This window comes from Eptatretus burgeri, chromosome 15 (assembly GCF_056783735.1).
Source record: "Eptatretus burgeri isolate ZD-2024b chromosome 15, Ebu_testis_v1, whole genome shotgun sequence".
NCBI classification, from domain to species: domain Eukaryota; kingdom Metazoa; phylum Chordata; class Myxini; order Myxiniformes; family Myxinidae; genus Eptatretus; species Eptatretus burgeri.
The window spans coordinates 69018312-69040672 of record NC_140975.1 but is presented as its reverse complement, the minus strand read 5'-3'; the positions used below and the strand labels follow the sequence as shown (position 1 = coordinate 69040672).

At 44.5% G+C, this 22361-nt stretch overlaps 1 protein-coding gene across 1 annotated transcript in view; it reads left to right on the top strand.

Annotated features, from left to right (window-relative positions):
• Window positions 1-22361, top strand: part of LOC147012452 (myosin-6-like) — a 90045-nt gene that overhangs the window by 28203 nt on the left and 39481 nt on the right. Inside the window, exons 13-19 of the mRNA XM_085856705.1 lie at window positions 1245-1394; window positions 1711-1881; window positions 2100-2409; window positions 5399-5481; window positions 7327-7414; window positions 7663-7780; window positions 20813-20936. Of these exons, the coding sequence (XP_085712831.1) occupies window positions 1245-1394; window positions 1711-1881; window positions 2100-2409; window positions 5399-5481; window positions 7327-7414; window positions 7663-7780; window positions 20813-20936 (1044 nt within the window). The remainder of the gene's footprint in view (window positions 1-1244; window positions 1395-1710; window positions 1882-2099; window positions 2410-5398; window positions 5482-7326; window positions 7415-7662; window positions 7781-20812; window positions 20937-22361) is intronic.

Below are 22361 nucleotides of genomic sequence, written 5' to 3'. Positions count from 1 at the left end.
CAGAGAGAGGAGATGAAAGGATTCCATTGAGAGCCACACGTTGGCTATGAAAATAGAGGATGTCAGTTGGCCATGTGTGGAATTGGCCTTGGATGATGTGGCAGAGGGTTTGGAGGGTACGGCGGGATGCCAGACTCGATCAAAAGCATGATATATGTCCAGAGAGGCTGTCCTGCATTCATGTCTGACATCGAGGACCTCCATCCATTGTTTGGTGAGTAGAAGCAGCATGTCCAAGCTGGAGTGACCTGGTCTGAAACCACATTGATGATCTGAAATCAGGTTGCTTGGAGAAAAGGAAGGATTTCATGTCAACTGCGATGATGGATTCCAATACCTTACTGATCCTGAGCAAGGGAGTAAACTAATTTAGTAGTAAACACCGAATTGAGGCATTCAGCGCTCTCATGAGCGGAGTCGGCTGTGGTGCCATCTGAAGAGAGGGAAGGGATCATAGTGGAGCATACATCAGAGAAAGACTTAACAAGGTGTCACCAGGTTTTAGAGGAAAGAGACAAGTTTGAAAGTACGTTCTTGAGGTTGGACAGACATTGATTTCTCGCTCTCCTGGGAGTGGACACACGCTTGTTGTGGACTGTTTGGAATGCACTGAGATTGTCTTCGGTTGGATTAGCCTTCCAGGAAGAGAAGACAAGTTCTTTCAGAGCAGCTGCCTCATCACATGATTCATTGAACCCTGGGCTGGTAGAAGGGTAGGATAATTGAAGATGAGATGTGATAAATCATCAGAGAGAGAGAGAGAGAGAGCAGGTTTCTGTGGAAGAATTCCCAGGCTAAGTTGGAGCTGGAGATATGGGAGACCAGTCCTGAGAGAGTTGGCTGCTTGCAGTCCCTGCCAATCTGCTTGAGTGAAAAAAAAAACTGCTTCTCTTCCTTCTACTCTGAACTCCGTCATTTCACTCCTCCATGAACCTGAATTTCTGTATATTTATAGACACTTTTATTTATTTTTATATTTAAATACATAAATGCTTTGTTGTCATTTTTGGCCTCTCTCAGACGATTGTGCGTATACCTCGCTCATTGAACCTTTGAACGTCCCACGTGGAAGGTCGTTTCTGATGTCATATTTCAACAAGCCTCACAGTGACTCCCACATTTTCCTTCAGTTTGACTGTTCGTCATATACATTATGGGATTTTAGTTTAATTTATTTATTTTGTTGAAATTAACCTGTTTTCAAACACTATCATCCGTGTCCACGCTATCATCCCATGATGCAGGTGTACTACTCAATGGGTGCAATGGCAAAGTCGGTGTATGAGAAGATGTTCAACTGGATGGTGCAGAGGATCAACCAGTGCCTGGATACCAAGCTTTCCCGGCAGTACTTTATCGGAGTCCTTGACATCGCCGGCTTTGAGATCTTCGATGTGTGTCTCTCATTCATTCATTTGTTTTCATTTGTGACGTTAGAGAAGAAGTAGCATCTCCATCACTATTTTTTAAATCATTTTATGAGGATCTGCATCATTATTGCTCCCATAGTTATCACGTCTCCCTTGTCGTAATAAGCTGATACATTACCTTATACAGGGATGGTTTCAAGGTTATTAAGAGGGAATATTTTCTCAAGCCAGACAACTTAGAAACAAGCGCAGTACATATCGGCAATCCGGCCTCCATCACCGGTCTCATGAAGATGTGTTTTTGATGTGAAAGTGCAAACCCTTTTCCCACACGTCGTAGTTTAACACGTTTGAGCAGCTTTGCATCAACTTCACCAACGAGAAGCTGCAGCAGTTCTTCAACCACCACATGTTTGTGTTGGAACAAGAGGAGTACAAGAAGGAGGGCATCGAGTGGGAGTTCATAGACTTTGGCATGGACCTCCAGGCCTGCATTGACCTCATTGAGAAGGTCCTTTTCAGATAATTAAATAAATCCCGATCGGGTAGTCTTGGATATTTGGTTTGAAAGGTCTATGAGCTGAGTTGTTTTGACGTTGAAGACACAGCAATTGTGCGGTCTGTACAAAACTGACTGTGACTCTGCGGTACTGTCCAGTTTGGGATGTTTCTAATCCACCCTCCCCCACCCCAACCCCCCTTTTCTTCCACTTGCATCCCTTTGTGCAGCCAATGGGCATAATGTCCATTTTGGAAGAGGAATGTATGTTTCCAAAGGCATCTGACCAGACCTTCAAAGCCAAGCTCTATGACAACCACCTAGGTCGTTCCACCAACTTCCAGAAACCTCGTCCAGTCCGCGGCAAGCATGAGGCCCACTTCTCACTGTGCCATTACGCCGGAGTGGTCGACTACAACATCTGTGGCTGGCTTGTAAAAAACAAGGATCCATTGAACGAGACAGTTGTGGGACTTTACCAGAAATCTTCGATGAAGCTCTTGGCGCACCTGTTTGCAAACTTTAGTGGTGCGGACAGCGGTGAGTCCGTCAACAGAGGAGATCTTTGCCTTTCTTACATTGTCCATATATCATATGCAGTATAGTATTGAATCCTTCAATTTGCTATCTTATTCTGTTGTGAATTCTTCATTTATGATATCGATCAAGGTTATTAGATTTCAAGAAGTGATTTATTTATTTCAAGAACTAAATAAAATATTTCAAGAAGTGATCTAACCCTAACCCAGCAATGGTGTGCATTAGAGGATTTGTTATTTATATATTTGGCATGGGGGCAGTATCCTTTGAATGTACCTCTATTTGTAATTTTATTTATTTATTTTCTTGATAAGATTGACATTCATGGAAGAACAAGATGATAAAGGCCCAGTCACACCTTGACGTTTTAGCCAGGAATGGCAACGTATAAAAATGTACGTAAAACGTTGGCGTACGCTGAAGTTTTGAGGTTTTTTTATAAGTTTTAGTCGTATTCATAACGTATTAGTAACGGGCACAGAACGTTTTGTTGTGTTAAAGATAACTTATACCAACGAATGCTTAGCCTGTTGTCGGCGTTCACAACCTATGCCCAACGATAGTTTAACTTAGTCATAGTGTGCTGCACGTATCGCCGACGAACTCGTGGCGTTCTCTGTTAAAAACCTGCCCCTCGCCGATTTAAATCATAACCGCCTGAAAATTGGAAGTGTCAACATCCAGTCACACCTTGACGAGTTAGCCAGCGTATGCCGACCTATGAAAAATGTGTCTAAAACGCTGGGACACGTCGAATACGGTATGGGTAAGTTGTGTATACGTTAGCAGCACGATGAAAAACAATGAAGTACGCTGGCATATTACGTGGTGCGTCTAGTACATCGTGAAATTTCAAGCATGCTGAAAATTTTACGACGTACTCGACGTATGGCTCACAAGTTCCGCATACGCTGGCATAAGTTCTCGGCACACTCCGCAATCGTTTACACGCGTCGGCCACACATTACTTGTAAGTTACTCAAAAGTCGAAACACGTCGAGGTAATGTTTAGCATACCCGAAACTTAATTTTTAACCTACGAGTCACGTGCTTTGAACATATTAGTAGCGTGCTTTGAACCTATGAGTAGCGTGCTTTGAACCTATGTGTAACGTATCTCAAACACACATTGGCGGATGCAGACGAATTTGATTGACGTCTTCCGCACGACCACAGAACTTACTGAACGTGTTTCTAACTTACAGCTACCGTATAATGGCGTATTGGCAGCGTTTAGGGGAATTGGTATATACAAATGGGCTTCACAAGAGGAACCCGTCAGTGTTCCTGACTCCATGTTGAGTAGATGTCAATGTCACTTGCAGTGGCAGTAGCAGTAGCAGTAGTAGTAGTGTTAGTAGTACTAGTAGTAGTTCGAGAGAATTTAGTGATGTCGATGTTAGTAGTAGTAGTACGAGTAGCAGTAGTAGTAGTTCGAAAGAATTTAGTGATGTCGATGTTGGTAGTAGTAGTAGTAGTAGTTCGAGAGAATTTGGTGATGTCGATGGTAGTTGTAGTACTAGTAGTTCGAGAGAACTTAGTCATGTCGATGTTGGTCGTAGTAGTAGTAGTAGTAGTAGTGGTAGTAGTTTGAGAGAATTTAATGATGTCGATGTTATTAGTAGTAGTAGTAGTTCGAGAGAATTTAATGATGTCGATGTTGGTAGTAGTAGTAGTATTAGTAGTACTTTCAAGTAACGTGTTGCAAAGTGTGAACAACGTTCGTGTAGCGTGCTTACAAAACGTTACTCATAGGTTAGAAATAAGTTTCGGGTACGCTAAACATTACCTCCACGTGTTTCGACTTATGAGTAACTTACAAGTAACGTGTTTCAGCGTGTGTCAACGATCACATAATGTGCCTACAACTTATGGCCAGCGTAGCGGAACGTGTGAGTCATACGCCGGCATACGTCGTAAAATTTCAAGCATGAAAAAATTTGAGGAAAACCCAAAAGTTCAACGTTTAAAGCCAGCGTACTACCACTTATGGCAGTGTTTTTCAGCGTGGTCTTAACATATACAAAACGTACCCATAACGTATTCGATGTGTACGAGCGTTTTACACAAATTTTTGCAAAAATCGGCATAAGCTGGCTGAAACGTCAAGGTGTGACTGGGCCTTAAGTAAATGAAGGGCAGTTGGACTACTTTTGGACACAATAAGCAAGGGAATGAATGACCAGGGAAAGAGGAGAGAGAGGGGGGAAGGGAGATGAGTAAACACAGTAACCTGCATGGAAGATAGTTGGGTTAGGTGGGATTAATGGGGTTAGAAAAGGTTGTGAGAAGGGGTGAGGGATGGCATGAGATGGTGGTGCACCGTCTGTTGGAATCCCTCGAGGGCGTGATTGAAAGAGTGTGGTTGAACCTCCTCCACAAGGCAGTTCAACAAAGGAGGGAAAATATGAACTAGAGAGATGAGGTGTGGTGAGCAGTGAGCCTGAATTTTGGGGGGTTAACGAGGAAGGTTTATTGGGTGATCATGTGGATCTGAGAACAGATGGGGAGGGTTGGAGGGATGAGAGGGCTAGACCAGAGGAGAAATGGTTAAAAATGGGGAGACCACCAATCTGCCAGTGATGTCACAGCAACAGTCCTTGTGCTTCGGTCTCATCATGGAAGATTCCAATAATGTTGAGAGCTTTGAATTCCACAGATTCCAGAAGGGACACATATGATGCTCTTACTTTTGTTATCACAGACCATTCCATACCTTTACTATTATAGACACATTGCATTCTCCATTACCAGTCAATTACATAGACAGTCAGACAGATGCAGACAGCCACTCAACAAACCCATCCACGACTCGAGATATAGTCAACCAGAACAGAGCAGAAAAATATAGAAGAGGTGCAACCACGTAACCCACATGCATTGTCAGCCACTGACCGCTGCCATGTATTGGGCAGCTGTCCACATCTCCATGGCAGCATGGACAGGTCGATTGGGATGGATCCAGTAACCTGTACGTGCTGTTCTCCAGGCAATGGAGGAGCAGGAGGATCAGTGAAGAAAGGAGGGAAGAAAAAAGGATCTTCATTCCAAACTGTTTCGGCTCTGCACAGGGTAAGTATGCTTTTTTTGTATACATAGTAGAGGCTTGTGGAAGAGCTAGTACACTGAACAGATCAGGTCATAACAAACCAAAAGGTATGGTAGAGAGAGGGGGAAACACCAACAGCGAAGGTGAAGGGCAAGATAGAGGAAGGTGGACAACCAATGGGTGTGGGGATGAATGAGGGGCAGGAGAGGATGCATAGGGTGGACAAGATGGACACATCAGGAAACTCAGGAGGTAATACTGGGAATTTGGGAAGAAGAGGAGAGAATGGGGGGTTGGGGAGGGGGTTTGTATCGGTGATATCAGTTTACCTATTTAACCATTCTGTTTTTTTATATTTACCTCACAAGGATTTGATCACTACCATTGAACGAAATCACACAAAAATTCCTCAAATAAACAAGGAAAAAAAAGAGATAAACTGTCATAGCTCCCATTGTTTTAGTACAGAATTACAGGGATAGCCAATATTTAGAACAACTAAAATGGCCGCCAGTCAACCAGTCGGCCATCTTTGATCAGATCACAGAATAAAGTTCGGTGTATGTACAGGCCATCATGTACTGTGCCTCTGTCACATTTGAACAAAATCAGACCATGCGTGTTCGAGAAATGGTTGGGGACACGTTTTAGTAACAAAATGGCTGCCAGTCGGTTGGATCTGATGTTGAAAAAAAAATGGCGTGCTTATGTAAGCCATGATTCATTATGTGTATGCCAAGTTTTAACAACGTCGGTAAATGCGTGTCCAATAAATGGTTGAGGGCATGTTCAACATCAGGTTTTTTTACAACTAAAATGGCCGCCAGTCGACCATCTTGGATCACATCGTGAAACAAAATGATGTGCATACGCATTACTATCATGTGTAGTCTTTTTTTGCCAAGTACAGTACGAATAAAATTGGTCGATACATGCCCGAGATATGATTGCAGAAGCACACACGCATGGACACAAAAATCGAGACCAAATCCATAAGCCCCCATTTTGGACTGAGTCCAACGGGGGCGAATAACAGCTTGACATTGGGCAGTTTGGCTGTGGAGTAAGTTGAGGTGGAAGACTATATGGTGAGGTGAGCAACGTCCAAGATGGCCATTGACCATTGTGTTTGGACCGAGATCGTCATTAATCCACGTGATCTAATACAAATGATGAGGACTTCTCTGCAGATGCTGTCCCATTAGTTATGATGGATAACCAATTGGCCTCTGCATGTGTTGTTGCATCACTGAATTTCAGATCTTTTCATGGATTTCACTTTTTTATTTTTTTATTTAATGATGTCATTTCTGACATTTTTTTGTGCTTTGTGACATCATGATTATGTCCATCGCATCCATTATTCATTTTGTTTGTCGAGCATTGTTCATGTCCATCCATGTCTATGTTTCGAACCATTTCCCTATGCCTTGAGGTCCATTGTTGAAATCCATATTCACATCCTTCATTCACCTTCATTTAAATGTCTGCCTCAATCATCCTCTTGATGGTCCCTCATCATCATGTCCATCTCCATCATCCTCCCCTCTTGATGTTCCCTCATCATCATGGTCATCTGCATCATCCTCACATCTTGATTGTCTCTCAGTCACGTCCATCTCCATCATCTTCACCTCCTGATAGTCCCTCATTGTTATGTCCATCTCCATCATCTTCACCTCCTGATAGTCCCTCATCTTCGTGTTCATTTCCATGATCCTCACCAACCGATGGCCCAATATCTCAATATCCATGTCCCGAATCCTCATGTCATGATGCTCCTCCATCATCATCATTTCTAATTGTCTATCGCTTTTGCATCCATCTCCATCATTCTCATCTCCTAATGGTTCTTGCGCTATGTGCAGGAAAATTTGAACAAGCTCATGATGAATCTTCGCAGCACGCACCCCCATTTTGTGCGCTGTATAATCCCAAATGAGCGCAAAATACCAGGTCAGTCATATGTGAACAGTCATTTGATGGTCAATGGAGACCAATCCAAACTTTAAGCTACACCTGATTTTGTGCAACAGCCAATTCTACAGAACAGGTTCTCATATGCTCACAAAGTGATCTGTTGCAATCTTACTTGAATTGGTTCAAAGAGTACTTTGTCCATTATTCTCAACGTACATGTCTAAGCCACGTATACAATTTGCCAGATCTGTTTGTAATCAGCCAGGTATGATGTGTGTCTTCAGGAGAGATGGATAACTCTCTGGTGATCCACCAGCTGCGCTGCAACGGTGTCCTGGAGGGCATCCGGATCTGTCGAAAGGGCTTTCCCAACCGCGTCCTTTATGGGGATTTTAGACAAAGGTCAGGAAGGGTACATATTAGTCATCCATCACCATGAGAAGATGACAAGAGAAGGAGAAATTGGGTTGGAGTGGATTTCGTTTACAATGGCAAATAATAAAAATAGGACCACTGGACCTGTAGGTTATCTGGGCCCTGGCCTAATGTTGCAACCCAAATTTGGTAGCATTTGACTGGTGGGTTTGGAGAAGAAGATTTTTAAAGGAATTTACAAAATTTCCCAAAAAATTGACTGTCGCCATTTTGACACACTTCTGCTCATGTTATCGGCATGACCTCTGCAAGTTAACATCCCTACCCTGGCCTAGTGTTGAAACCCATATTTGGTAACATTCTAACTGGTGGATCTGGAGAAGAAGATTTTTGAAGGAATTTACATGACGGCCATTTTGGCACAACTTCCGGTCAGGTGATCGGCATGGTCTGCTCATTTAACATCAGGACCTTGTCCTAATGTTGTAACCCAAATTTGGTAGCATTCTGACTGGTGGGTCTGGAAGATTTTAAAGGAATTTACATGATTTTCCCAAAAATTGACTGAGTCGGCTATTTTGACACACTTCCACTCACGTTATCGGCATGACCTCTGCAAGTTAACATCCCTTCCCTGGCTTGGTGTCCTAACCCATATTTGGTAACATTCTGACTGGTGGGTCTTGAGAAGGAGATTTTTTAAAGGAATTGACACGATTTCCCCAAAAATTGACAAAGGGCCATTTTGACATACTTCTGTTCACATTATCAGCATGGCCTCCGCAATTTAACCTCCCTACCTTGGCCTAATGTTGTAGCCCAAATTTGGTAGTATTCTGAATGGTGGGTCTGGAGAAGATTTTTGAAGAAATTTACTGAGTCGGCCATTTTGTTCCACTTGAAGTCACGTGACCGGAACGAGCTTTGCAATCCCCGTTACCTGTCAGGAGCAGAATGTTGCTGCCAAATTCAAGCTGGATCGGCACGGCGGTTTGACCAGAGAAGTCGAAATAGGAGATGGATGGACGGACGGACGGTCGAACAGACAGACAGACAGACACACAGACACACAGACAGACGGACAGTGCGCGATGACAATACCTTATCTGGAATTTCAATTCCAGATAAGCTATCCATGGTCACCTTGCAGGGGTCTTAGTTGCCTTTTGGATTTGGCCTCTTCAAACATGCTTTGCCTTGGAAACATGATTGGATAGACGCATTTCCGAAGAAGATTGAGGAAAGTGCTGTGCTTGTATCATCTGTGGTTTTCACGTAATCACATGGCTGAAATGGCACTTCGGATATGCCCGGTCATACAAAACACCATGTGAAGATGTCCGGAGCCCCCCCCCCCCGTTTTTTTTAAGCAAATTAACACTTGTTAAGGAGTCACAACTGCTGCGAAGCTCAATTACGCAGTTTAAAATATGAAATTCAGTGCTGGTTAAGAGATTTTAGAGCCTTTCACATTTTTGTTGGAATTAAATAAAGCTACGAACACCCACCTACGCATTGTCAGGTCAGATTAGATCTGTGACTTGCATGGTACCTCAACAGGTACCATGTAAACCTATACTAACCTGTTCCATGGTCGGGTTGGCGGTGACTAAACCGTCTCCCCCAACAAGTTTCCTGGTGAGGAGGGTGTTTGGATATGGACACCCAGCAGGATTAAAAACAAAACCTGTCAAAGGGTGGAGGAGCTCCTTGTGAACCAACGGCCATCCATATCTAGTGCCCAATTGTGTCTGTGGACGTTATCCTGCAGGATTTGCACTCCGGCCACCATAAAACCCTTCATTCCACAAAACCCACAAATGCAAAGAAAACTGAAAACCCACTCCGTGGGAGCATCTCCTGTGCAGCTTCCCTTCACAGGGCAGCTCAGCGGATGACGGGATTGGTGCAAAGCCTTCAGGACCCCCATTCCTTGATTATAGGAGGAAACCCATGAGGTAAACTTCCCGGGGTCATATCGCGGTAGTGTGTGGTGGAGTGGTGCTGAGGTGTCGTCCACCACATGGCGGTCTCATTGGGTTAACCTGAGGTGGTCCCTTCGGGTGGGTGCTTGGAATGTCCTATCCCAAAGAGAGGATGATCACCTGTCTCTGTTATCATGTGAGCTCAAGCGTTTGGACACTGGTATTGCAGCACTCTGAGGTTTGGAGACCGGATAGTGGTGAGATCGTGGTGGGTGGTTACACCTACTATTGGTCTAGTCGCTCTGATGGTTACCATGCCCAAGGAGTTGTTGTAGCTGTGTTCAATAAGCTGACTCCAATGGTAATTGAGGTAACACCGGTCAACGAGCGTATTATGAGACGAAGGATTCGTCACTCCTTGGGTGTCGTTTCCCTGGTCTCTGTATTTGCTCCTACTGAAGCGAGTGATCTCACCGTGAAAGACGCATTCGTTGCCACGTTCGAGTCTGTGATTGATCAGTGCCCCAGGCAAGATACTCATCTCATCTTGGGGGATTTCAATGCATCAACTGGAACTGATAGTGATGGTGTCCATGGGTCTGAAACTGTGAACCAGAATAGCACTAAGTTATTGACTTCCGATTCCGGGTTTGGAACATCAACAGGTCTCCTTCAGGGCTCTCTGCTGACGATCTCAAAGTTAAGTTTCTGGTCATTTTCTGTCCCGTTTTAACTGTTTATTCTCTCACTTACATGTTACTGTGTGTTCCTAGTTCGGTTTTGTTTCAAAAATCATGCTATTTTGTGAGATTTTGTCGACTTTGTCATACCGGATGCTTGAGGCCTACTCTTGAGGCTTGAGGCCTAACGGTACGATCGTGTTTTGTTTTTTCTCCCCATTACCTTCAATTTCTATCTTCCCCACTTTTTGAACGTCCCCCATCCCTCCCAAATAATCACTCTATTTCTTATCTTAAATAAAAAAAACAAAAAAAAAAACGCGATCTTTCTCCTTCCTCACTCACGACTCTCAATTCTTATTCTTCTTCTTCTTCTTCTTCTTCTTCTTCTTCTTCTTCTTCTTCTTCTTCTTCTTCTTCTTCTTCTTCTTCTTTTTCTCCTCTTCTTCTTTTTCTCCTCTTCTTCCTCGATTTTTTTTTTCTACAACCTAATCTGACCTAATACAACCTAATGTGAATTTTTTCCATTACCTAATCTGATGAAAACTCTCTCAAACATTAATTATAACAATTAAAACGATCTCTTATAATGCTTCATCTTCCTCTTTCACACATGTGGTACTCTTTACTGTATCATAATGCACGACTCTTCTACTATTTAAACAGACTGCTCTGAATTCGACCTTTCTTTCATACCTTGCCTAAAAAATCCAACTGTTACAGCGTTTCTTCTCTCCATTCTCTGAATTTGCCTTTACTGCATCCCTCAAGAAATGTGTTTAATCGCATCTCTGACCTAAAACTTTTTAAAACCCCAGTTTGCTATGAATGTTCACTTTCCATCAACCATTCTTTTTTTCCAAATTCAGTGCCAACTCACCCGTCTCACCCCTCACTCTCAAAGCAACCATCACACTCTTCTTCCTCCAAGCCTCCCTCTCACCTCTCTCAAAAACTCCCCCCTCACCTTTCTCCCACCATTCATTCCCCTCACTCATCCTTCTCAAAGTTGCCCCCCCCTCTCATCCACAAAGCTGCCTCCTTCCACTGCCCTCTCACCTCCTTCTCTTCACTCCACCTCCTCAAATTCTCAACTGCCTTCTTCCCCCGCTCTTGTCCCCCATCTCCCCTAGTACCACAGAGCCTTTTCTCCTCCTCATCCGGCCCCCTCCACTAGCTATTCTGCAACCCCCCACACACGTCCAACAACCCTCCCTCGTCCCTTGTCCTGCCATCCCCCTCCCCCACCCCCTGCACCCAAAGCCTCCTCCCCTCCCTCTTCATTAACAGTGTGGACCTCAAATATTCGGGGCCTTCGCTCAAACCTTTCAGATCTTTCCATACAGGTTGCCACTGACAAACCAGACATAATCTGCCTAACAGAAACTTTCCTCCCCCAAGACGTGTCTGACTCCCAAGTATCTCTCCCTGGTTACTCCCTCCTCCAGTGTGACCGACCTGAGTCTCGTCCTGGTGGAGGAGTTGCTCTCTTCATCAAAGACTCTATTCCTCACTCTCTATGCACTGCCCTCACTCCCCCACACCCCCAGGAATACCTCTGGCTACGGCTTCCCCTCCACTCCAACCTCGTGTTTATATGTGTACTGTACCATCCACCAAACAGTGATGACTCCATCTACACCTCACTATCCGAAAACATGGACCATCTTCTATCTTCTCATTCAAACTCTCTCTTCCTCATATGTGGCGACTTCAATTGTCATCATGCCAGTTGGCTAGGTGTGGGTACCTCTCTCACCTGCCATGGCACCTCAGCAGAAGCTTTCTGCGACTCAATGGGACTGACTCAATCAGTCAACTTCCCTACCCAGATCTCAACCAATGGTACTCCATCTCTTCTGGATCTGATTTTGACAAATTTCCCTGACAATATCTGCTGCTCTTCCTCCGATCCAATCAGTTCTTTTGACCACGTCCTTGTCAAAGTGGACATCTCTCTGGCTATTATCAGAGAACCACCTGAGCACCGTCGAGTCTGGGATTTCACTCAAGCCGACTGGCAGGGTCTCCAAACAGCCATAAAACTTATAGACTGGTCACCTATCGCTACTTTCTCCAACATCAACTCTTCCTGGGAATTCTTTCAAAGAAACTTGATCTTCCTCATACACAGATTTATCCCCTCTCGTCTTCAGTTGTCCTACCCTTCCTCCTGCCCTTGGTTTACTGAAGCTTGTGGTGAGGCAGTTGTCCTGAAACAACTTGCCTTTGCCTCATGGAAAGCAAACCCAACTGAGGGCAATCTCAGTTCCTTCCATAAACCTCGGAACAAGTGTGTATCTACCCTCAGGAGAGCCAGAAAACAACATCTTTCTCATCTCAAGTCTGATCCCTCAAACCTCTCTCCCTCCTCAAAATCCTGGTGGCGTCTAATCAAATCTGTTTCTGCTGTATGTTCCCCCTCCATCCCCTCCCTTACCTCAAAAGGCTGCCCTGCTGATACCGCACGTGAAAAAGCTGAATGCCTAAACTCGGTGTTTGCAGCTAAATCTTGTGTCCAAAACCAATTACTTTCCGTACCCACCTTACCCAGTCGCATCCAACTGTCCCTGGACTCTGTGTTCTTTTCTCCTGACAAGGTGGAGAGCTTACTGTCAAACCTCTACTCAGATTCTGCAACCGGTCCAGACGGCATCAGCCCATGTGTCCTCAAAGCCTGCTCTTCTGCTCTTGCTCACCCTCTCTCGGTTCTATTCACCCTCTCATTTGCTCACAGTCATCTGCCATCTGCTTGGAAATCAGCAAACATCACTGCCCTGCACAAAAAAGGTGCAAAAACAGATCCCTGTAACTACAAACCAATCAGCCTTCTCCCAATCATCAGCAAAGTTATGGAATCCATCATCACTTCAGACATCAAATCCTTCCTCTTCTCCAATGGCTTGATTTCTGATCATCAATTTGGTTTCAGACCAGGTCACTCTACCCTGGATATGCTGCTTCTGCTCTCCCAACAATGGATGGAGGTCCTCAATGCCAGACAGGAAATCCGTGCCGTATCCCTGGACATATCACGTGCTTTTAACACAGTCTGGCACCCTGCCCTACTCACCAAACTCTCTTCCCATGGTATCCACGGCCATCTCCACTCATGGCTCGCAGACTTCCTCTCCTGTCACAGTCAACGTGTGGCCCTAAATGGAGTTCTTTCATCCCCTCTTCCTGTGCAGGCTGGAGTTCCTCAAGGTAGCGTTCTGGGCCCTGTTCTTTTTCTGGTTTTCATCAATGATCTCTCCAACTCTCTGGAAAATCCTCTTTATCCGTTTGCTGATGACTCCACCCTCTGCCGTACCATCAGTCATCCCTCAGACCGGCAAGCAGCAGCTTCTTCGCTCACTGCAGATCTGGATAAAATCACAAACTGGTCCAACACGTCCGGAAAATCCGATCTTTTCATTTTGATTTTCAGATTGAAAATCTTTCAATCCGGAAAAATCTCACACTCTCACTATGTCTCTCCAAAAGGACCGTTTAGAACCCCCCCCCCCTCCCATCCACTTTCTCAACAATCCTCTGGAAGAAGTCCTTTCTTTCCAGCTTCTTGGTCTCACGATCTGCCATGACCTTTCCTGGGAAAGCCACATTTCAAATCTCGCCTCCAAAGCCAGTCGCCGACTGGGAATCCTCCATCGTGCAAAGTCCTTCCTCGGCCCACCTGAGCTCCTCACCACTTGCAAAGCTTTTGTCCACAGCCTGATGGAGTACTGCTCTCCCCTCTGGGCTGGTGCTCCTGCCTCCCACCTTTCTCGACTTCACGCTGTAGAAACCAAGGCATTTCGGATCATTGGCATCTCCTGCAATGAGGCTAAGTCTTTGGGCCTCTCACTCATTCACTGCAGGTTGGTCGGTGGTCTTTCTGTCTTCTACCGTCTCCTCTCCAGCCTCACCCCCCTGCTCTCTCTGTGATTTGTACCCACCACATTTCCGCAGGGCGCTCAACGTCCGCCAACAATCCCCTTCTGATAAAACTACCAAAATCACGAATCACTGCTCACCTTCACTCTTTCATTCATCTTTTTTCTCGCCTTTGGAATAAACTTCCTCACTCTATTCATTCCTATTCTTCCCTCCAGGCCTTCAAAACAGCTGTTCACCACCACCTCTTATCATCCCCCATCCAAATCCTCGATCTTTTCTACCCCCGTTAATCCACCCAAGCCCACCTCCTTCAAATTCCCTGCTTTCCTTCCTGAAAGTCCCTGTGATGTCCATCTTGTATACCCCATGTTCCCCGTCCCATCCCTCTCCCTTCCACAGATCTCCTAATGTCTCTGTTCCCCACTGTTTTGTCCTTCCCTCTCCCTCCCCTCTTGTCTCATGTCCCCCATGATGTGTGTTGTGTGTTAGCTCTCACACGAGCCTCGACAAGGTATACAAAAAAAAAAGAAAAAAAAGTTATTTGACTTTGCAAGAAGTCATGGACTTAGGGTGGCTGGTTCATGGTTTCAGCACCCACAGCCTCATCACTGGACTTGGTATTCCAACGCTGGTGGTGTGGCAAAGGAGATTGACCATGTGCTCGTTGATGGTCGCTGGAGGATGTTCCAGAACTGCATGGTCTACCGGAGTGCTCAGTTCCTCAATACCGACCACAGGCTTGTTGTAGCAACTCTGAAGTTGCAGCTTAAATCCAGGAGAATGGTACCATCCCAGCCGAGGCTGGATGTTGGCAAGCTCAAGGATGAGAGGGAAGCTGAGGAGTTTGCGAACAAGCTGAGTAGAGATTTGGGGTGTCTGGGTGCTTTGGGAAATCCTGAAGAGTTGTGGAATGCCTTCAAGACCACCATCCTTGATATTGCCGGTGGATGTTTTGGAACTCACCGTAGGATGAAGTAAAATTTTGTCTTTCACGGAACATTGGATACCATTGATGAGAGTCGCAGGGTCAGGCTTAAGGGCAAAGCTGAGCTGTTCAGGGAGTTGAGGTATAAATCTGTATGCGTGCTGAGGGAGGACAAGAAGGCCTACCTGTGAGGAATATGTGATGGGGTAGAGCATCACCTGTGGTCAAGGGATTCTCGTCCTGCTTCCACGGGAATTCACACATTGCCTTCCTAAAAGCCCATCCCTCAGTGAACTGCAGTTCGAGCAGAGGGTGGTGGGCTCTCGATAGAGGAGTCTGAAGTGAAGGCCCGCTGGGCAGGTTACTTTGATCCGCTGTTCGAGGCTGACCCACTCGCTGTTGTGATGGATGTCAGGGGTGTTACTATCTCTATTACTGACCCTCCAATCAACTGTGATCCACATTATTTTGTGGAAATACGGGCTGTGGTAAATCGGTTAAAATGGGGTAAACTCCTGGGATCTGTTGCATCCAAGCTGAACTTCTCAAGGCTGGTGGAAATGCTGCACTCGTGTCATTGCATGCAGTTCTGTGCTCTGCCTGGAACACAGTCATCATCCCAACTGACTGGAAGAGGAGTCTTGTTGTCCCTCTCTGGAAAGGGAAGGGTGATCGCCAGGACTGCAACAACAACCGAGGGGTGATGCTGCTCTCAGTGCTGGGCAAGGTCTTTGCTCGGGTAATTATCAATCGGGTTCGCCACCATCTGCTTGATCACCAGCGTCCAGAGCAGTCAGGCTTTACACCAAAGAGGTCAACGATTGACCATATCCTTGCTCTTCGGGTCCTCACCGAGCACAGACGAGAGTTTCGGCATGGGCTGCTTCCAGCCAATGTTGACCTCTGCAAAGCGTTTGTTTCAGTGAATCGGAATGCCATCTGGAGGATTCTTGGTCTTCGTGGGGTGCGACCAAAACTAATGAATCTGTTGTCTGAAAGATACTCTGGTACTGAGGGTGCTGTGTGATGTGGTGGTACCATCTCTGACTTATTTCCAGTTGTTAATGCAGTTCATCAGTGGTGTGTACTGACCCCACACTTTTCAGCACTTGTACAGACTAGATTCTGGGGAGGATGTCAGAGAGATCAAGCTGCGGTGCATCATTTGGGAATGTCAAGATCTCTGACTTTGATGTCACGGACGATGCAGTCATCTTTGGATATCTGGATATCTGGACTCTGGATATCCTTTTGGGGGCCCTCGAGGTGATGAATGAAGAGTCGGAGCTACTTTGATTTGGGGTTTCCTCGGTCAAAACTAAGATCCAGGCTTTTAATGACGTCTCAGATGCTGCTATCTTGTCTGTACCTGTTTGTGATGAGGATGTTGAGATCACGGAGAGATTCACTTACCTTGGCAGTGATATTCATGTCTCTGCTGGCTGCGAGCCAGAGGTCAGTAGACGTCTGGGTCGGGCCTGGGGAGTCATGGATTCACTGGATCATGTGGTGTGGTGCTGTCTGTACCTGCGCAGGAGGACGAAAGTCCGAGTCTTCAGGTCCTTTGTGCTGCCAGTCTTGCTCTATTGATGCGATTCGTCCTTGATTATTATTGATTCGTCCTTGTCGGGCATGTTCTAATTCCGCATGGCCTAGTAATGTATTAATTGAAAAGGAACACGTCCATGGGGCATTCCATTTGCAATATAGCAGCAAAAGAAAGTCACTTGCAATGGAAACATACCCCAATGGCGTGTTCCTTTTAAATGAAAAGGAAGGCATTTAGAGATGGCCGGTCAAGCATGCTGACGGCTTTGCTGATGGATAGGTAGGCAATATGTGGATTGATAAGGGATAAGTATTTGAGTATTAAAGTTTTGACAACATGTCGTTCAAAAGGTCCAGAAGTACAGTTTGGAACTATTTCAGGAACAACTAGAGGGGGAGCACTCGGTGGAGTGCAAAACCTCCGCCGCCAATACTGCTGGGTCACTTAAGTGAACCCGATATCCCATTCATTGAAGGTCAAAACGGATCAGACTCCACTGAACCACGATTGAATAAACTAAACTAGATCAACGCGCATGTAGAAATGCCAAAAAAATAAAATCGAAATTGTTTTGAAAAAAAAAGGTGCAAAATTTCTAAGTTTTTTTTTCTCTAAATTTTTTTTTGGGGGGGGGGGGGGTTGGAAATCACTTAAAACATGTAGAAATGCAAAAAAAAAACGATTCAAATATTTATCAAATAAAATCGAAATTTTTTTGAAAAAAAGTTGCAAAATTTTGTTTTTTTTTCTCTAACAAATTTTTTTTTTGGTTGGAAATCACTTAAAACATGTAGAAATGCAAAAAAAAAAAATTCAGATCTTTTTTCAAAATGGCCGCCATATTGGACTTTGGACCAAGTCCAAAATCTAATGACATGATCCTTGGACCATACCTAATCCCCCCACCAAGTTTCGTCGAAATCCGTCCAGGAGTTTTTCCGTAATACTATTCACAAACAAACAAACAGACAGGGGTGAAAACAGTAACCTCCGTCCATCTTCGATGGCAGAGGTTAATAAGGAAGACAAGTCTGAAAGTTGAATGCTCACTTTGTTTAATAGACTATTCTCATCACTGTAATATTTCCAATATGCTAAAACATTTGAAAATCAGACATCAGAGAGCGTACCTATTCGTGATGGTTGAGAATGCAGATTCAAATAAACCAAAGTCTGCAACGGCAACAAGTTCGCTTTCGCAATCGATGAGGGAAAGAACTTCCGCCCCGGTTTGCTGCCTTCCCTTCCCTCATGCTACCTCCTCTTCCCCACATGCTGACCCCTTCCCTTCATACTGCCTTCCCCTCATGCAACCTTTCCTTCCCCTTATGCTGCCTTCCCTTTCCCCACTCCTCCTTCCACGGTGCACCCACCCATCCTCACTCCCTCACCATTCATCACCCCCCCTCACTCTCTCTCCCTCCTCACTCTTCCCTCCATCCTCCACCCCTGCATGTACCCCATCCTTTCTCTCTCTCTCTCTCTCTCTCTCTCTCTCTCTCTCTCTCTCTCTCTCTGTCTCTCTCTCTCTCTCTCTCTCTCTCTCTCTCTCTCTCTCTCTCTCTCTCTCACTCTCTCTCACTCACTGTCTCTCTCTCTCTCTCTCTCACTGTCTCTCACTCTCTCTCACTCTCTCTCACTCTCTCTCACTCTCTCTCACTCTCTCTCACTCTCTCACTCTCTCACTCTCTCACTCTCCCCTCTCTTTGGATTCCCATTAGCGAAGCGATGGATGGTCAGTGTGTCCGTTTCTGTGTGTGTGTGTGTCCTTCATAACTCCAAAACCATGAAACTCAGTGGCCCCGAACTTTGTGTGTATACTAAGGGAACTCCAAGAGAGTGCATGGATGAAAACTGAGTGTTTGTGTAAATTTAAACACTCTTTTTGAAGATAATTAATGGCTTATTCTTGGTCAGTCCAACTTCACCTCGCAGGGATCTTAGCCACCATTTTCATTCGGTCTATTCAAACATGCCTTGCCTTGGAGCAAGTCACAACGGTTTCCGTAACATCGAGCTTTGTACCTATGAATTGCTGGATGCATTGGTAATTTCTTGCCAAGACAGCTGTTCCTTATCAACCCATGTTTGTAAGTCATGGCGATACAGCGCTTACTTCAACCGTTTTGTTGGAGTGTTTGCTTGAGTGTCCAAGTCACTTGGTGAGCGCTCAACAAGCTGCTTGGTTGGAATCATCTGTTTTTTAAATTCCCTCAATACGACGGAACCAGATTGCATCGATTTCAGAGTTTGTAAGTACTTTGAGAGTCCATAACTGGACCAGACACCCGGTGGAGTGCATATCTCCACCGGGCTAATTAGTTTACGTTTTGTATCCTAATGATAGGCCGGATCTGGAATTTGGACCTGAACTAAAACTGAATCGGCTTGTTCTTGTCACCAAACTAAGTCACCACCAAGTTTCGTCCGATCCGTCCACGACTTGTTGAGATATCCTACTGTTTGTGGCCTCTCACTCCATGGTGAAGAATCACTTTAAATTCTCGTATCAAGATTCGGATCTTCAGCAAAATTTAAACAATTCTTCCTTGTGACATTCCCAAGCTGTCCACCAAATTTAGTCTGAATCCGTCCACAACTTTTTGAGATATCCTGTTCACAAACAAACAAACAAACAAGCCGGTAGGCGACATGGGTGGTCGCTACATAATTGCATACTAGTCAAACAGTTTTTGACGGATCGGGCTGAAAATTTTTGACAAAGAGGTTGATTATCGTGCGCATAAAAGCCTGGAAGCCGATTTTTGATTTTCGAAAAAATAATTTTTTTAGGATTTTTCAAAAATTTCAAAGTCCCGTTGCTATGCAACGATGGCGTCCATAGCAACGGTGCTCAAAAGCATACAACTCGATCCTGGTATGAACTTACCTGTCAAGGTTCATCAAAATAGGTTGACTCCTGTGGCCTCCAGAGCTGTCCATTACATACAAACAAACATACAAACATACAAACATACAGACAGACGGAAAAACTGAGAATAAGGGTAGTCTCGCAGCGACCACCCAACAGACAAACAGACAGGTGTGATAACATAACCTCCATCCACCTTCGGTGGCAGAGATAATAATAAATGTTTGTGTGTGTGTGTCCTCTATAACTCTAAAACCATGAATCCGAGCAACCCAAAACTTTGCATGCCTACTACGGGAACTCCAAGGAAGTGCAAGAGTGAAAATTGGGTGTTTGGGTTCATTTAAACATCCCTTTTGAAGATAATTTAAGGGGTGCTCAAAAAACACACAAACAGAGGCTTACCAAGATGGTGGAGTGCCATCTTGCTCAGCCCTCTGTCACATTGCTGAGTTCTTAAGATGTGTGTGTGTGTGTGTGTGTGTGTGTGTGTGTGTGTGTGTGTGTGTGTGTGTGTGTGTGTGTGTGTGTGTGTGTATTTGTGTGTGCTTGTCTATATTTGTGTGGTCATAAAGCAGAACATAACATTATCTTTGCAAACTTCCCCTCCCACCCCCTTCTTCACTCCCCCCTTACTGCCCCCATCCTCACTCCCCCCTTTCCTACCCCTGCTCCTCGCTCTCCTCTCCTCTCTCTGTCCCCTACCTGCTCTTTTAGTGTTCCCTCCAGCAAAGCGACGTGTGCTATTTGCAAGTTTACAATAAACTACACGTTAAAACTTTCTTTAGTGATAAAATAAACCATTAGATGACACCTAGATATCTTGAAAACCCTGGATGAGGTCAAAGCGCATAGGTAACAAGTGTCTCCTCCTCAAGGATGAAACACTTCATGTTGTCATGGACACCCCAAGAAATGTTAAGCTACCACCTGAGCTTGTAACTCGAGCAGCACTCACGAGAGCACATTCTGCCACCAGGCTGAACAGTTTACGTTTTGTATCCCATTGACTGGTTGGATCTGGATCCAGACCTGAACCAAAATGGAACCCCTGGAAATCGTCCATTATCTGTCAAGCTACCACAATACTGACATATATGATCATTAACTATATCTTTGCTTGTAACTTCAGTGGTCTCTTTTAATGACACAATTACTCACAAAATATCTGACTGACTCTGTGCTTTGTTAATATCATGGAGGGAGTATGAATATTTTGCTGCCATCAGGTACCGGGTACTGAATCCCACCGCTGTTCCTGATGGACAGTTCATGGACAGCAAGCGTGCGAGTGAGAAGCTCCTCGGTTCTCTGGACATTGACCACACACAGTACAAATTTGGTCACACCAAGGTTAGACTATATAATGGAGGGAATGTATGTATGTATGTATGTACAGTAAATGTATGTGTATGTATGTATGTATATATCATTTACTCCTTCGAGAGGATTTGACCGAGGAAGTTGAAACTTTCAGGGATTGATGAGGGCACCCTGAAGTTGCGTAGGTGCAAGTTTTGTTTGATTCCATTGTTTTTAATAAAAATGTTTTTTCTTTCACCCTTCATGTATTTTCTTACTTTGGGGATGAGAGTTCACGAATTTTCAAAAAGTCCGATGAGGCATAATTTCAGAAAATGTCATAAAATAAAAGTTGCAGGAAATTGTCCAATTAGTGGGGGCGCAGCTATTCAGGTCTTCAAAATATTGAATACTTTTGTCGGAATTCCTGGAAAACAAGCTGGAATGAGCTAAGATCCTCACCCTCTTAATGATGACGTCATAAAAACGAATATGTCGTCATTGTGATGTATCAGGTTTGCGATAAATTATCTGTGCTAATGCCCGGCTTGATTCCCGCAAACAAAATTCAAACAGTTTGCCTAGTTTCGGAGATAATGGTATTAGCGGCGATATTATGACGTCACCTTTTTTTCTAGGAAGAATTTCCAAAATCGGAGATGGTTACTGCCTACGCGTGGGCTTTCTGCATATACATGGCAAGTTTCACGAAGATCCGATGAAAACTGGGTTGTGAAACAAAAAATGTCAAAAAATAGGAATGACGTCATAAAAATGGATATGACGTCATAGTGATGTATCATATGTGCGGTAATTCATCTCTGCTAATGCCCTGTTCGATTCCCACAAACAGAATTCAAAAAGCTTGCCTAGTTTCGGAGATAATTTTTTAGGTGATTTCCATTAGCGGAGATATTTTGACGTCATAACTGTTTTTCTAGGAGGAATCTTCAAAATCGGAGATCGTTACTGTCTGCATAGGGTATTTTTACCTTTATATGCCAAGTTTCAGGAAGTTTCGATGAAAACTGTAGGCTGTGAAACAAAAAAGTCCACAAGAACAACAACGTGAGTCAGACTTAGAGATCCTCCACGAGGATCTAAAAATAAAGAGAAAATTTATTTTGGGTAAATATATTGTTTGCAGCAAAAATTTAATTGTAATTCAAACAAGTGCATCACAATGCCAAGAAAAAAAACACAATCCAAAATCATCACAAGAAGAAAAAGGTTGGATTCCATTCGTCAGGATGTAAGACAGAGACATCAACAAGAGATCACCCATAGGTTGGGTACCCTGCTAGTGAGATATAACTGAAGAAATCTTTTGGATCAATAATGCTACCAGTGGTTCGATACCAGAGGTGGTTCCACCAGTGGTGTATTTATAATCACGGCGGTGGTTCCACCGGAGGTATTTCTGCAGGAGGTGTTGTCAGCGGAGGTGGTTCCATACCAGAGGTGGTTCCACAAGAG